The 16,003-nt window shown below is 45.0% G+C and overlaps 2 protein-coding genes across 2 annotated transcripts in view; one reads left to right on the top strand and one right to left on the bottom strand.

Moving 5' to 3' along the window:
• The window catches only part of RAB3IP (RAB3A interacting protein), a 168,826-nt gene that overhangs the window by 12,711 nt on the left and 140,112 nt on the right, over positions 1 to 16,003 (top strand). The gene's annotated exons all lie outside the window — the stretch shown is intronic.
• BEST3 (bestrophin 3) overlaps positions 13,144 to 16,003 on the bottom strand; it is a 43,048-nt gene continuing 40,188 nt past the window's right edge. Inside the window, exon 10 of the mRNA XM_032645053.1 lies at positions 13,144 to 14,108. Coding sequence (XP_032500944.1) covers positions 13,178 to 14,108 — 931 coding nt within the window. The 3' untranslated portion in view covers positions 13,144 to 13,177. The remainder of the gene's footprint in view (positions 14,109 to 16,003) is intronic.

Genomic DNA, 16,003 nt, shown 5'->3' with positions numbered 1-16,003 from the left:
AAATGTCATTCATTTACTAAACAAGTACTCCTTGAGTGTCCAGCCAGTGCCAGACAGTGGACTCATCTCTGGGCGGGGGGCGGGTGGAGCAGTGAACACAACAGACGCAACCCCCCCATCACCGGGCTACATGAAGAGAAGCCAAGTGTCTATGGCAAGGAAGCTGACTATGCTGCTCTGCTGTGCACTGGTGAAGAGCAAAACACACAAAAATATGAGAAGTGTTGCGCTCGCTTCTGGGCACACATTTGAGTAGAGCCATTGTGAAATTATGACACATCCAGTAGAGAGAGATCAGGATGTGAAGGGACTCAAGATCATGAGATGCAAAGGACAATTTGGGTCTTGGTTTGGCAAGATTTGGTCTCAAGAAAACACTGTGTGTGAGTGTGTGTGTGTGTGCGTGCGTGTGTGCGCGCACGCGCGCGTGCTCTGGGAGCTTGTATAGATGCACCATAATGGCATTCTTCAAATGTCTGAGGCTAGTCGCGAGTGTGGAGAAGGATGGACTACTTAGGTATGGACCCAGAGGCAGACTGAGAACCAGTGGGATCTGGTTGCAGCTTTCCTTCCAGGGTGGAGAAGGCCATTTCCCGAGTGTGATGTTCCAGCGTACAGTGGCTCGCTTTGCGGAGGTGAACTGTCTTTCACTTGAGGGATTCGGCTAGATGAATCTTGGCAGGGATATTATAGGGAGAATTCTATCACACAATGGGGCACCGAACTGGGTGATGCCAAAATTTCCTTTCTACCCCAAGGTTCTGGGAACTGGCAGATCAGTGGCATAGAGACCCAACATGAATGCATTTACTGTCACCAGCCTGGTGCCAGCGGGCTATCAGCAGCCTCTGAGGTCTGTTCCTTGGTGTCTTGCAGATGAAGAGACTCTCTATTCAATAATGTCCCATTGATTCAAAAAGAGAGGAGCAGCTAGATCTGAGGGGCCCCAAGATATGATGAGGCTGAAGCCCCCAGCTCGGCTCAGACTGGGGCATTAGGCTTCTTTTGCTGCAGCCTTGCCTCCTCTGTCCCCATCCTGATCTACCTCCCTCACCTGGCTAACATCCCCAGGCACCGGCTCACCTGGGACGGGAAGGAGCTTGTTCAGTCACCTCCTTGATCTCAGATAACACACTCATCTTTATTGCATTTTCCCTTCTGATAAGCCTCTTAGCTGCCGATTTCTTGGTTGTTCTCTTTGGTAAACAACCTATTTGGGGCTTCCCTGGTGGAGCAGTGGTTGAGAGTCCACCTGCCAATGCAGGGGACACAGATTCGAGCTCTCGTCTGGGAAGATCCCACATGCTGCAGAGCAACTAAGCCCGTGTGCCACAACTGGTGAGCCTGCACTCTAGAGCCCACGGGCCACAACTACTGAGCCCGCGCACCACAACTACTGAAGCCCACGCGCCTAGTGCCCGTGCTCCGCAACAAGAGAAGCCACCGCAATGAGAAGCTCATGCACTGCAACAAAGAGTAGCCCCCGCTCGCCGCAAGTAGAGAAAGCCCGCACACAGCAATGAAGACCAAACGCAGCCAATAAATAAATAAATAACAAAAAACCCAACCTATTTGGAAGAGATTTTAAATGTTAACAGAGATTTTAAGAAATAAGTGTGTGAGACGGGCTGTCCTCAGCCCCAGTCTGGTGACGCCCCTGGGATTACCGAGGCTGTGTGGGCCTGCTGTTCAGTGTAAGGAGGGTCCAGGCCACCCACAGCCCTGGGGGTACCGGGTGGGCCTGGGAGGTTGTATGGGACACCCTTTCCCCATTTTGGGCTGCTAGGGAATGCCCCCGCTTTCATCCCTCTCTGTGGCTTTTGCCTTTGCAAGTGGAGTTTGCTATATGCTGTTTTATCAAATGGGCTTAAGGCAGAAAATTTAAGAAGTTATGTACGTAGATCTTTGACTCAGCAAGAGTCATTTTTGTGCTTCGGGGAAGAAACCTTAAACATTCTCAAATCTTACTTTTGTTCTAAAGTCAAGCCCATTTCTTTAAGTAATAATGAAGATAGTTAACAATTATTGGGCCATAACTTTGTGCCAGACCCTGAATTAATTGCTTTAAATAAAGTATTTCATTTAATTGTTAAAACAACCCGATGAGGAAGGTACTGGCATGAATGTCATTTTACAGTTGATGAAATTAGGGCTAAGGCACATTGAGTAGCTTGACCAGGTTGCACAGTTAGTAAGTGTCTGAGCCTGACTAGAACCCGCTACCCCAGTTCTTAATCACCATGCTATTTAATAACATGATGATATAATAATGAGAGCAAACATTCATCAAGTGCTTACTATATGATAGGCAATGTACTGAGTTTTGTATGTACTAACTCATTTAATACTCACAATAATAGGGATTACTATTATCCCCATTTTATCTGTGAGGAAACCAAGTCACAACAAGGTTAGGTAACTTCACAGATAGTGGTGGATCTGGGATTTGAACCCATGTAATCTGAGTCCAAGAGCTCACATTCTTACTCTCTATGTTCTCTTCTTAACACAGGTTGATTAGGCCACATTTGAAGTTTAGTTTTATCAGTGGAACATAAAGTAAAAACAAGAGCTCACTCTGTTTTCTGCGCCCTTGGTATAGTGTGGACCGCAAAAGACAAGTAACTTACTTAACCTTTACCACTGACCAACAGAAGTGCACCTTGTCTGCTGAACACCACATCAGAAAGGTGTGAGCTTGGTACCCAGCCAGCCTCATGTTGTGGATGCAGGGTGGCTGTGATGCCCACATGACCCACGTCTGCTCTTTTTGATTCCAGGAGGCCCTGAGGGATGGGATTGTGTGTATCCGCAGCTTTCAAGTTCTAGATGTCACCACCAACTCTGGATGGCTCTAGATCTTACGAGCTGCGTTTATATCAGAATTGTACTACATGTTTGATGGGGTAACAACAGGGTGGGATTTGCAAAAAAAAAAAAAAAAAAAAAGACAAAAAACCAGATTCAATTAAATTACTTTGTTTCTACTGGTGCACTTTCTCTTCATGGAAACTGGTACTTCCAGGATGTCCCAGTATAAACACTTGGGTAATGAACATGTCACAGTGACCTTACACAGAGTTTAGGCCCTAAAGTCAGCAAACAAGGAGAACACTGGTAGAGTGAAAATTACCATTGAAAATCTCTTAAGGAGGTTACACGGCAGGCACTTTATTAGTACTTTTTCAGGAAGTCCACATGCCTGGATGCTAAAAGTTGTTGGAAGTCTTTCTGTTGAACAGCAGATGAAATGGTTGGCTTGTGTTTAGGAGCCAAGATGTTTGGGAAATTCTAGTGCTGTGCCTTTAAGCGCCGGAATCACTCTCAGCACATTGGAATTGGGGCTGATCGGGTGGGCTTTACATCTTGCATTTCCCACTCGCTCTGAGGGCTGTGTTCCCTGGGGAGAGGGTGAAAGTAAGGGGGGGTCTCTCCTTTATGTGTGTACACAGTGCTTCTCTTTCCTTTGCTAAGCTCACTTAGTTGAATTCATATGGGTCACACACATTCGATATGATTTCAGCATTCGGAAGGATACACATATACACCTCACGTGTGCGCAGAGAAGAAGGAATTGGCAGTCTTGCACTGTATCCATACACTTGTTTCAGGCTTTGACTAGGGGCAAAGTGCAATCCTAGCTTGTAGACAAGAGTTTAAGCTTGTTTCAGTGAAGGCAGGGATCACGCAGGCAGGTTTGATTGCAGGGAAGGTGTTTACAGAGAAATAGGCTCTGGGGTTGGGCTCTTCTTTAGGGAAACAATGTATTTGCCTCATAGTTTATGTACAGACCTGATTTTGCATCCTTCCTCTGCCCATTAACAGCTCTGTGACACGAGTACACTATTTCACTTCCCTGGACCTCAGTTACCTTATCTGTAAAACGAGCATAGTGACACCTCACAGTTTGTTAAGAGAACTAGATATGATAATGTACGTACAGCATTTAAACCGTAGCATTTGGTGCATAATAGGTGTTCAATAAAAGCTGGTTCCCAAGGTTCCCCACTAGTCTCTGAAGGCTGTCAGTGGGGCTGCTCGAGTGGTTATGGCAATTGACTGCTCAACTACATACAGAAATTTCTGTCCTCCCCTAGTTCATTGTTTTTTGGATGCAGAACAGGGTAGTAGAATCAGCAATGCACCTTAGAGACCTGGGTTGAAATCCCAGATTGAAATTTTAACTGTTGTGAAACCCCTGGCAAGTTATTTAACTTCTCTATTTCTTCCTACACAATGGGTAGTAGTACCTTGTGAGGGTTCATTGAAATGATGTATGTGAAACACGAGGCGCACCCCAAGTACCCAACAGGTGTTAATTCTCCTCTCCCTCACCCCACTCGCCTTTCTGTTTCTTTCTGCAACTTGGGTCCATTTTCTTAATATTCATCGTGAATGTCTCTTCCTTCCTCCCTGTGTATAGAATCTTCAGAAATGTTATTGGAACCAGCCTTTGAGAGGGACCTTAAATCACTTAGTCCAACCACTCATTTCAGAGCTGAACAAGATGAAGTCCCAAGGTCTGAGTAACTTGATTGAGTCCACACAGCTAAGGTTGTGGTTGCATTTGACTGAGATTTTCAGTTTTCCTAACTTTAGATCCAGTTCTAATTTGGTTTATTCATTCATTCATTTTTTTCTTTATTTCAAGCATTCATTCAGCTAAGGTTTTTTTGTTTTGTTTTGTTTTGTTTGAGTCATTTCAGACACTGTTGTAAGCATGGGGATACACTGGTTGAAAAAGACAGTGAATGGAGCTTACATCCCAGTGGGCAGGGCATGGCTGCCTCCTAGGACAGGTCAGCATACGCCCCGTTTCCACTCTGCCTATGAGACTGACCTCTCACAGCTAAACCTGAACCTTCTTCCTTGGTATATAGCCTCTGAATGGGGACCAGGGTGGGCAAACTTATGTTGAAGACAGGTGAATGTGTCATTTAGGAACTGGCCTGTGTTCTCACATTCTTTCATGATGAAAGTAATCAGAATCCACTTTTACTGGGAAAAAATATGACTGATCCTTTGTTCGAAGGTGTTTTCTTATCTTGAAAAGTGCTTTTCCCTTTGGAGTTTATAGGGTCCCCTGACCATGTGTATGAATAACAAGCTTATCATTAGTGTCAAGGATGCTGCCCATTTTGGAAAGCTTTGTTTCTTGAGGAATAATGAGAAGGTAAGATTAGTTCTTTTCTGAAACCATCTGTAACTGTCTCAAGCATGGCAGCTGATTCCTAAGAACAGGGCCTGGGTAGCAGTAAATACCTGACATCCACCATCTTTGAGCACAGCCTGTTACAGGAGAGTAAAGACAGACTGTGGGAAAGTCCCAAAGACCCAGGGCAGTCTCAGCCAGTGAGACAAGTGACACTGGCCTCCTAGCATAGCACCTCCTCCTCTCCGATCCCAGGCCCTAAATATAGTTTGGTCGTGGACTCCACCACTGTGGATTCGATCCTGCCTCCTTCTGAGTGTTGAAGGGTTCCAGACTATCCCTGTGACACCATCACCTTTTCTTCTTTAGCAAGAGCACCTTATGTATCAAGCTTTACTCTTGCAGTTTAATCTCAGCCTGATCAGAGAGATGGCCTATTTTTAGTGGGCTTTTGTGCAGAGGTGTGTAGGAAGAGTTTACACACTCCAGGCACCAAGGGGAAAAATCACCGGTTGAAAGATAACAAGAGGGGGATGCATTTAGGAGAAAACTTTATTTAGTGGGGAGGAGCGTGAGTTTTATGAGGTTAAGGGTCGGCTTTCTTTTTTCCCATTCATACCACTCTATCTTTCAGTTCTCTCCATTGCTATTTTGTTTCAAACCAGTGCCTCTGATTTACAGGAAATATGTAGAACTTATTAGATGTGATTGTTTAGTAGGGCGTATTGGGGGGAAATTGGCTCACTCTATGGAGAAAAATAAACCAGATCCCTACCTAACATTATAAAGAAAACAGAGGGCTTCCCTGGTGGCGCAGTGGTTGAGAGTCCGCCTGTCAATGCAGGGGACACGGGTTCATGCCCCGGGCCGGGCAGATCCCACATGCCGTGGAGCCTGTGTCCGGAGCCTGTGCTCCGCAACAGGAGAGGCCACAGCAGTGGCCGCAAAAAAAAAAAAAAAATAAGATAACAGAAAAAAAGGTGGGAGAATATTGTGACATGATGTGGAGAAAGATTTCAAAAAACTTTCAAAAATGTAAAACAAAAAAAAGGATGAACTTGATTATATCAAAGTTAAGGATTTCACAGCAAACAATACCACGGACGCTTTTAACAGACACACAAAAAACTGGAAAAGACTATAGCAACGTCCAAAATTAACAAGGGTCTGCTGTTGTTCTGGAATATAAAAGGGACTCCCAAAAACAAACAAGAAAGATATAGAATCCCCGTTAGATAAAAGGGCAAAGAATTTGAAAAGGCAGTTTTCAGAAGAGGAGTCCCCAAAGAATGAACAAGTATATGAAGGGATACTTGATGTCATTAATAAATTAGATAACTGTCATGCAGTAACCAGTAATGTATAATTGGCAGGTAAATGTCAGTTAAACAGCAAGTAGATGCCACTTTACACTTGTTAGACTGGAAAAATTAGAAACCTAGGTGATGCCAGGCATGTGGTAGGGAAGGGGCAGTGGAGATACGATGTGCAGTTGGTGGGGGGCTGCCAATCAGTGCCGTTATTCTGGAGCGCCATCTGGCAATAGCAGTCAGGTTAAATATATTCCCACCCTGTGACCTAGTGACTCTGCTCATGGGTTTACACCCCAAGGAAACTCCTACGGGGCCATAAAGGAACGCCTCTGAGGTGCTTACTGTGGAGGGTGGGGGGTGGAGGCAACCTGGGGAGTGGATAAGTCAGCTCCTAGACATCTTAGACCGTGCCGGACTTAGAAGCAATGGATGAGACGTACACAGGGAACTTGGGAGGATCTTAAAACATGGTATGGAGTGAAAAACAAACCAACAAAGAAACAGATGAAGCCTACAGTATAAACATTTACAGAAGTTAAGAACACTTGCACACAAAACAGTAACACACCTTTTGTAAGACAGCAAATAAAGGGCTTTACATTAAACAAACTAAAATGGTTGGGAGGGGGAACAAGATTGGGGATGAAAGGAAGCAAACAGACATACGAACAAGCAAGCCAGCTGAACTTCAGAGGGCATTTCGATACTTACCTAGACCTGCAGAAGAGAGTGACAGGTGGGTGAGGAGGGTGAGAGGGACGGATCTCCCACCCACCCAATTTTAGCTGAAACTGTAGTTGCTAATGTTTCATGAATGATTATGAATAAAAGTCCAACTGGTGACATCATCCAGAACTGCACTAGTCCTCTGATGTTAGCCTCCTGGAAGTGCTGGAGAATGCATGAGGTGGAGGAATCCGTGAGTTTGCTTGGCCCATGGGGAGCAGGTATACTTATCCTACCCATTTTAACTATTTTCTACTGAAAAATAAAGTACCAGATTATCCGTCTAGAAGATATGGTTTATTTGTTTGGTCCTAAGTAAGAGATATATAAAGGCCAAAGCTGGATCAGGTGTCTATTCATGGTCTAGCAGTTTATTGGCACAAACCCTTGCCTAATATTTGGCAAAATCTATTGTTGTCACCCTTTATATAAGCTACATTCTCAGAAAATTATAGTCATGCTAGCAATGGTGTTTAATTAATCTTACTGGTAAGAGCCATCCAAGGAATTCTCTAAGGGTGAAACTTAGGGTTTCCATCCAGTTTTTCGGGATTTGACATATCAGATCCTTTAGCATCGAGGGAGGAATGGTGATTAGTTCATAGCTTGTACACAGAATAAGAATTTCGCCAGTTGCTGGGTTCATCTGTTCTCTTTTAGTTCTATTTGTTTCTCTGGATTATCTCTCTTCATTAATCTCCTTGGTGGTTGTCTCATTTTCACCTTCCTGTTGGCCTAAGTCAGATTTCCCAATCTGATTATTTTTGGGCCCCACAGTTGTTGTGCCTCTCTGTCCCGTGCATTGCAGGATGTTTAGCAACATCCCTGGTCTCTTTCCACTAGATGCCAGTAATGCTCCCCAGTGTGACAACCCAGAATGTCTCCAGACATTGCCAATTGCCAAATGTTTCCTGGGTACAAAAGTGCCTCAGGTTAATAACCATTAACTAGACAAAGAACTTGGAACACATCAGCATTTCTGTACAAAAGGTATTTTAGAAATGTTCTTACCCTCTTTCAGGAGACAAGATACAGCATTCCTTTTGCTGCTTCTGTTACATAAATATCGAAAACTAGAAGTTCAGAAAAGATGGTTCCAGGGAACCATCTGGCCAAATCTACTTGTGGTGAAAGGAAGAGTTGGGCCCATTTTCTGAACTAATTCAGAAACAAAACACAAAAACTGACTCTCCACATAGAGTTAACAGGGTACTTAGGGCAAATGTGTTTTTTGTGCCTCTGTTTTCCAGGGTAATTGCTTCCGTTTTCTTTTTGCCACATCTAGGGTTCTCTAAGATTTGCAATAGGAGAACAATCCTGGTATTCTTGAATTGGTTCCTTTGACTCAATAGCCACTGCCATAAATACTGTCTTAAAAATTAGGGTTCACAGAACTAAGAAACAGAAAGCATGCGAGGGGACTCCCCTGGTGACACAGCGGTTAAGAATCCACCTGCCAATGCAGGGGACATGGGTTCGAACCCTGGTCCGGGAAGATCCCACATGCCGCGGAGCAACTAAGCCCGTGCACCACAACTACTGAGCCTGTGCTCTAGAGCCTGTGAGCCACAACTACTGAGCCCACGAGCCACAACTACTGAGCCTGCGTGCCACAAATACTGAAACCTGGGCTCCTAGAGCCTGTGCTCCACAACAAGAGAAGCCACCACAGTGAGAAGCCCACACACTGCAACGAAGAGTAGCCCCCGCTCACTGCAACTAGAGAAAGCCCGCACGCAGCAATGAAGACACAACACAGCCAAAAATAAAGAAATAAATAAATTTATGAAAAAAGGAAAGAAAGCATGTGAAAGGATTGAGGATCTACCTGAGAGTATTCCATAAGACAAAATGAGGAAGATCCTTGCTTATTCCTATTGATACCACAGCACTTCAGAAAATGACCGATGTTGATCATATAGATGATGATTGTGAAGAGGAAAAGGAATTAGATTCTAAACTGGCTCCTGCTTAGGAATTTTTTACAGTTGTAGTTATTATTCCTCCTTAACTGATATAGGACCAGGTTTAGGGAGATTAGATGCCCTAAGAGGGTCCTCCAACTGCACACCAGAGGTGCTAAATCCTCTAGAATTATAGTGGAAAGAACAAAGGCAATTGATTTTTTTTCTAGTTCCATATTTTGATTGAGGAAATTGATACGTAAAATGGGTAAGGAGCAGAATTTATCACCATGATGATGAGGCCGGCTTTTGTGGGGAGTGAAGGTTTGAGAAAAACGCTGGAGAAAAGGAAGATGTGGTAGACATTGGGAAGCATATGAAACAAAACAAAAATAGAAGCCCAAAGAGAAATGGCAAGCTTTCTGAATGAAAGAGCTCAGCAGCCCGGAGAACAGGGGATCCCGATAAGCAAATGACTCAAGTGGAAAGGGAGAAAAGGATGCCTTTTCTCTGCAGTTCGTGGTGAATCCACGGGGGCATCAATTCCCAGTCGGGCCAGTCACCCACACAGTACTGCCTGGGGCTCCCCGCCTTTTCACATAAACTCCCTCAGCTCCTCACGAGGCCAGTGAGGTGGGGCAGAGAAGAGCCCATTTCACAGATAAGGATAGGAGAGATAGAGGAGGGGGCCTTGTTCAAGTTCACAAATCCACTCAGAGGGAAGTCACACACCGGGTTTCTCATCTTCATTCCATCACACCACATGGCTGCCTGGGCTCAGCAGACTTTATGATAAGAAGGTCTTAGAACAATGATTGAGGATTGAATCAATTTCTCTGAAGAAGGAGGAAGCTAGAGGGGAAACACTAAATAAGAGGGGTGTATAGTTAAATGAGTCTTTTCTTTAAACTAATGGTAAATTATATGTTTATCCATTCTATTGAAAATATGTTTTCCAAAGCTTAGCTGAACTGGGCTGCAATGGATGCCTGTAGCTGTGGAGGCGATGCCCCAAGAAATAGACGGTACCCTTAAAGAGGAGAGAGAGTAGCTTTCTTTGTTCTGGAGGGGCAGTCATCCCTAAATTCTTGGATGACAGAGAAAAAGCTCCTGGGCTTTTATCTTTGCTGACCTGGGGTTGCTGGCATCAGGGCAGAGTCATCATCTCTGAGAACAGAGAGAGAATGCAGTAAGTAGGGCTTGGCCTCCTTGCACCTCTGGCTTGTGGACTACGTTTAATGCAGAGCAGAGCTGAGCCTGTTCTTGGAATGGATGAGCCCAAACGACTAAGCCGCTGGACGTTGTGACCATTCATCCAGCGGGTGGAAGTTTCCAGAGCTCAGGAGAAGATGGGCTAGGCAGGCAGTACAATCAGGCACAGGAGAAGAAATCATTTTGTTTTTGCAACTTCAGTCTGCGTTGGGTAAAAACTCATTTAAGAGTGAAGAGAGAATTTCTTCATCTGATCTGGGCAACTGCTGGCTTGAATTTATAGCTGAATTCAACCACCTGGGCTCATTGAATGAGCCATTATTCAGTTTTCAGTGCAAGGAGGAAATAGAGGCCACCTCAAATTTTGATGAAATATTGAGGAAATTAAATAATTCTTTGGACAAAGATGCATAAGGGATGGAGGGAAGCAGAGATAAATGAACTCTCCTGGTCCTCCACAAAATGTATGATTCTATTTGTGTATAATATATCACTTTGGATTTAGGAACACAAATTGATTATATTTCAGAAGCAGCTAAGTAGAAACTTATTTGAATTTGAGCAATAGATAAAGCCAAAGAGAAGAGAATAGAAGATTTAAGTTGAAACATCCAAGAAAATAGCGTTAGGAGGCTGGGAGAAGGTTGGGGTTCCTGCATTTTAGCAGCGTTGCATTGGGGCCTGATTGCATAGTCCTTATATAATGCTTCAGGAACATGGGCACCGTTCCCAGGTGCTAACACTGTTGACCAACACAGAGAACCATCAACGTAGAGCATTTCTTCCAACATTATTACCTTTTAGTCCTTTGAGAAAAATTTGTTCAAGAAAATGTCATTGCTGTCATGTAGACGGGATGGCCCAGTTGGATGCAATGTCTTGTAAAAATGTGCTAATGTTATAGCACATGATAACATTGCATAATGAGAGGAGCTGGGGAAGGAAGGAGAGGGTCCTGCTAACTTTCATCTGTCAGAAAAATGAAGAGGACCATGGCTAGGCTTCAGGTTGGAGCACTGCCCTCCTGTACACATGCATATAAGGTCCAGGTGGACTTAAGCAGGGAGGACCCAGAAAGGCCTCCAAGGTTGGAGAGACTTAGGCCTGGCTCCCGTGGGGCATCCTCCGGAATTCTGGGCAAATTGCTGGTAGATTCAGGGCCCTACAGAGAGCACAGCTTGTCTAAGTGCACTGGACAAGAGTGTGGGCTCTTGAGTCAGATAAACCTGGGCTTGAACCCAAGCCCTGCCACTTCTTAGCTATGTGATTTTAGTCAAATTACTTCTCTAAAGCCTCTGTTTTCTTCATCTTTAAAATGGAGATAGGGACTTCCCCAGTGGTCCAGTGGTTAAGACTCTGCGCTTCCACTGCAGGGGGTATGGGTTCGATCCCGGTCGGGAACTAAGATCCCACCTGCTGCATGGCCAAAAATAATAATAATAATAAAGAAAGCATTGGTCTGCTAAGGTATATTATTTGGATAAAAGAATAACAACTAACATTGAGAAATGAAAGACTCTTCTAAAAAATAATAAAGTAAAATAGAGATAATAGTATATCAATTCATAGGATTCCTGTGAGGATTAGTGGGATTATCTGTTTTTACACGCTATTGTGAACACCCAATAAGTGGTAGCAATTAGGGCTGTTTTGTTTTTGAGCTCGTAGTCAAGCTTCATCATATGACAGAAATAGTGAGAGCAGCACTCATTAGCATGGCCTTCCAGTTAAAGTTGGGAGCTGCCAACAAACAGCCACCCAGGAACTCCTTGGAGGAAGTTAGTCAATGTTCCATCCCCATGATACAGTCCTGGACCCCCTTAACCTCCCAGCTCCAATACCCTACTTCATCCCAAACAACCTGGCAGACACAGTAACTGGTCCCATGTCATGACACGATGGGGATTTTTCTTTAAGAGTCTGAGTGAAACAGTTTGAAACCTTGTTATTTGGTTCCATAGCATTTGGTTATGCAGGTCTCATGCCCTCGTGGCTTCTCCGGTGTTCAAGACCTAAGAGTGGAGGCAGAGAGAGACGGCCACGGCTGAGAGGGCATGGGGGACACAGCAGGTCCCATGCCCCTTCCCTCGAGGCTGGGAGGAGCCCGGCTGCATTTACTGACACTTTGATCACTCTGTAGGAGGCTTTGCCAATGCCTCGTGCTTTTAAAACCGTGGCAAGAAGTAAGCAGCAGAGTTGGCAGGAGAAAATGTTACAGCCTGAAAGGTGGGATGGATGAGAATCACCGGAGAAGGAGCAAGACGAGGGGGACGAAAAGAAAATAGGATGAGGGAATAAAGGGGGAAGAGAGAAAAATGAAGTCCGGGAGGTCGGAGGTCAGAAAGGAAACTGAAGGGAGGTGGAGCTTTCTGATGCTGATGAGGCTTAAGAATTAGGAAAGATAAGAGTTATAGAAAGTGGAGTGGGATGGTTAGAAAGCCTCAAACAAGGAATCAGCATTAGGAAGGGGCTTTTGAGGCATCGTCTGATCCATCTGCCTGTCTTTATAACTGAAGAAAAGAAGAAAGGGAAAAAAAAAAAAGGGAAGACTAGGGGATTGGACCATGATCTATAAAGCCCTTTGCAAAGCTAACAATCTATGAATTTATAAGGCGTATATATTTATATATTTAAGGTTCCTTATTTGGTTAAGATACCTCACTGTGGTCTGCGTAACTTCCATGAAAGTCACTTTGTAGTGGGTGGCGTGAATGTGTTTGATTTTCTCAGGTCTCAAAAAGTCAGGATCATAATGCCCTTCAAAGTTTTAAGTAGCTTATACGGTATGATCATTTAAAAAAAAAAATTGACTAGCCCCCAGGTATGTTCTGGAACTAATACTTGAACTTTTGGGAAAGTAAGAATCTAGGCTAGAGCCAGGTCCTAGAACTTTCTGGCCTTCCTTTGGGTGACTCCTCCGTTTGCTTGTGGTTAAACTCTATGATATCCGTTTCCTTGGTGTCCAGGTTTTCCATTAAATACAGCACATCAGGAGAGACTCGAGAACCAGCCACAATGTTGATTCCTCCGGTCTCTGAGGATGTTTCTGTGTCAAGTAAAGGAACTGGCTCAGAGCTCACGGGATCCGGACTTAGGCCTGCCAGGGAGGTGCAGCTGGACTCCACCAACCTCGGGAGGCTCCACCTTTCTGGGGACTTGTCACTCTCATGAGGGTCCTCCTCAGAGGCAAACTGGAGGAGGTTTCTCTCAGCTTTGGCTGGAACAGTCTGGGAACTGGGGTCCCTAGAAGGTGCCCCTTTCTCTGAGGGGAACGGGACTGACCCCACAGGGTCCTCCTGCTGTGCAGTCCTGCTCGGCTGAACGCCAGTGAAGTCAGAGCTCTGGATAGAGGCAGTGGAGTCGTGGTGGTCATCCTCTGCCCTGGACACTGCCGCTTCGGCTGCTGTGACCAGTACCTCAGGGACCCGCGGCGTTTTGGTGGGGTAGCCCCTCACACTGGACGGTGGAGTCAGGCTGGCCTGTCGGATGGTGGGCAGCTCTCCCAGGCTGGCGTGCAGCTTGGGGCTCCCCTCTGGGGTGCAGGGGTGCTTCCAGGTGGCTGAGGCATGGTGGGGACTTCTCGAGGGCACGTGCAGCAGGTCCCTGGCTGGGCTGAGGTCGCCTGGGGGTAAGAACGTGGAGCTGTCGCTGGCCTGTCTCCTGTAGCTTCTCCTCCTGGGGCTGGAGGTGCGTTCGTGGGTGCTCAGGAACCTCTTGACTCTTCCAATCATGGAGCGGCGATGGCCATGCTTCTCGTAATCCCACAGCCAGTCCTCGCCAGGCAGGTCAGACCCCGACAGCCTGAAACACACAAGGACAAAATGCAGGCAGAGCAGCTTCAGGGGCCTAACTTTGTGTTGGGGCCAGAGGCTCAAAGGTAAGGACTGAGTTTGGTATTTTCACATTACAGATTTTGAAAGGGAGGAGGGAGGGGGACTTTAACTGGAGATAATCTAGCAGAGGTTCTCAAACTTTTGGGTCACTGGACCCTTTTAAACTTCTAAAAAATTACTGAGTACCCTGGCGAGATTTGTTTATGTGGTTATAGCTATTGCTATTTACTGTGTGAGAAATGATGACTGAGGAATATGAAAAAGCACGAGAATGTGCAAGCACTCATTCCATTAATTAAGTGATGATATCACTACATAGCCTCTGGAAAATTCTACCGTACCCTCACAAAAGGACAAGAGTGAAAAAGGCAGATAAGTTTCATGTTATTATGAAAATAGTTTTGACCTTAAGGACTTGGGTCTTGGGGTCTTGGTTCTTGGGGATTTCCAGAGGTCCCCAGCCCATATTTTGAGAATCACTGATCTAGAGACTTAGACGTTAAAAAAAAAAAAAGATATAGTATGTGTTCTTTCTCCCTTGTTACAGGTGAGCTAAAGTCATGTTTTCCCAGGACCCATATAACCCCCCAAAACAATGGATCACAGCTAAATTCAAGACAGTCCAAACAACAGCTAACATTTACTGACTATGCGCCTTCCAAGTATTAATTCATTCAATTATCACAGTAATCGTGTATGTTAGTATCATTATTATTCACATTCTGCAGGTGAGGAAACTGAGGCCCTGAGAGATTCATTAAGGCTATGTAGCTAGTGAGGGATAAACCCAGAAGTCTGGTTCCAGAGCCTTAGTTCTTAATCTCTTCTATATAAAGTCTGCTACGTAGGTGTCAAGCGATGAGGTAGAGCCCGGGGGCAAAATAATGTGTAAAATACAGTCCTTGCCCAGAGGTCATTTGCTGACATTCCTGGTCCATGCTTTGCACTTCTGTACTTGTGGGAAAGAGTACATCCATGAAGGTGGTGTGGACTCGCAATGCACTTGGGCTCCGCTGGTGATTAAGTCTGATGGATTTGTCATTGCTAAGAATATCCTGCTGAATTTTTAACATTTGAGACATAAAACAAATAATCCTCCCATTTTTAATCTTCTCCTTCAAGGCTGAAATAAAAGGATAACTGGGAAAACAGTAAGGGATATTGGTTAGTAAGGCAGGCTCCTGCCTCAGATTCTGTGGTTATTTGTCTCACATCTCTGTGGATATACAGTCTTAACGAAGTTCCAAGAAAAAATGCTTAAAGCCCTGCCCGTGATCAGGCCAACCTAGTCCAGTGTTCGCACTGACATCCATGGTGACAAGATGCTCTAACCAGGTGCATTGTATGGGACATAAAGGGAAAACTTGGAACAGCATAATATTGGTGTAACCTGAAAGGGCAAAGTGAGCAGCCAAAGAAAACGTTGTTCCTCCATGTTTATGAATAAAAGATGGATGATTGAGATGATTAACTGGCTAAATGTCCTGGGATAGCATTCGATTACAGCCTTGTGCTGTTATTCTAAAGCCTCGGCAGTGCCCTTGGCTACCAGATAGCCTTCTGGCCCACCTTCCACTGTTCACGGCTCGGATTCTGTTACATTGACTTGAGAAACGCAGACTCATGCTTCAGCAGCCTTGGTGACGCTGCTTGTTACATTTCATTAGGTCAGATCTCCAGTCACACTTCAGGAACCCGTTTCGTTACGGAGGACACCAGAGCAGTTGGTCACTAAGATTGCTGTGCCGGATGTGCTCTGGGAATCCGAGGTGGAGCTGGCAGTGTCTCTTTATAGGACAGGCCTCTGTCCTCCATTTGGGATCTTCACTTTTTATTTGGGATTTGCCTTCCTTAATTACTCTT

Source organism: Phocoena sinus, chromosome 10, assembly GCF_008692025.1.
Source record: "Phocoena sinus isolate mPhoSin1 chromosome 10, mPhoSin1.pri, whole genome shotgun sequence".
Taxonomy (NCBI): Eukaryota; Metazoa; Chordata; class Mammalia; order Artiodactyla; family Phocoenidae; genus Phocoena; species Phocoena sinus.
The sequence above is the reverse complement of the archived record's forward strand: the minus strand, read 5'-3'. Positions and strand labels throughout refer to the sequence as shown.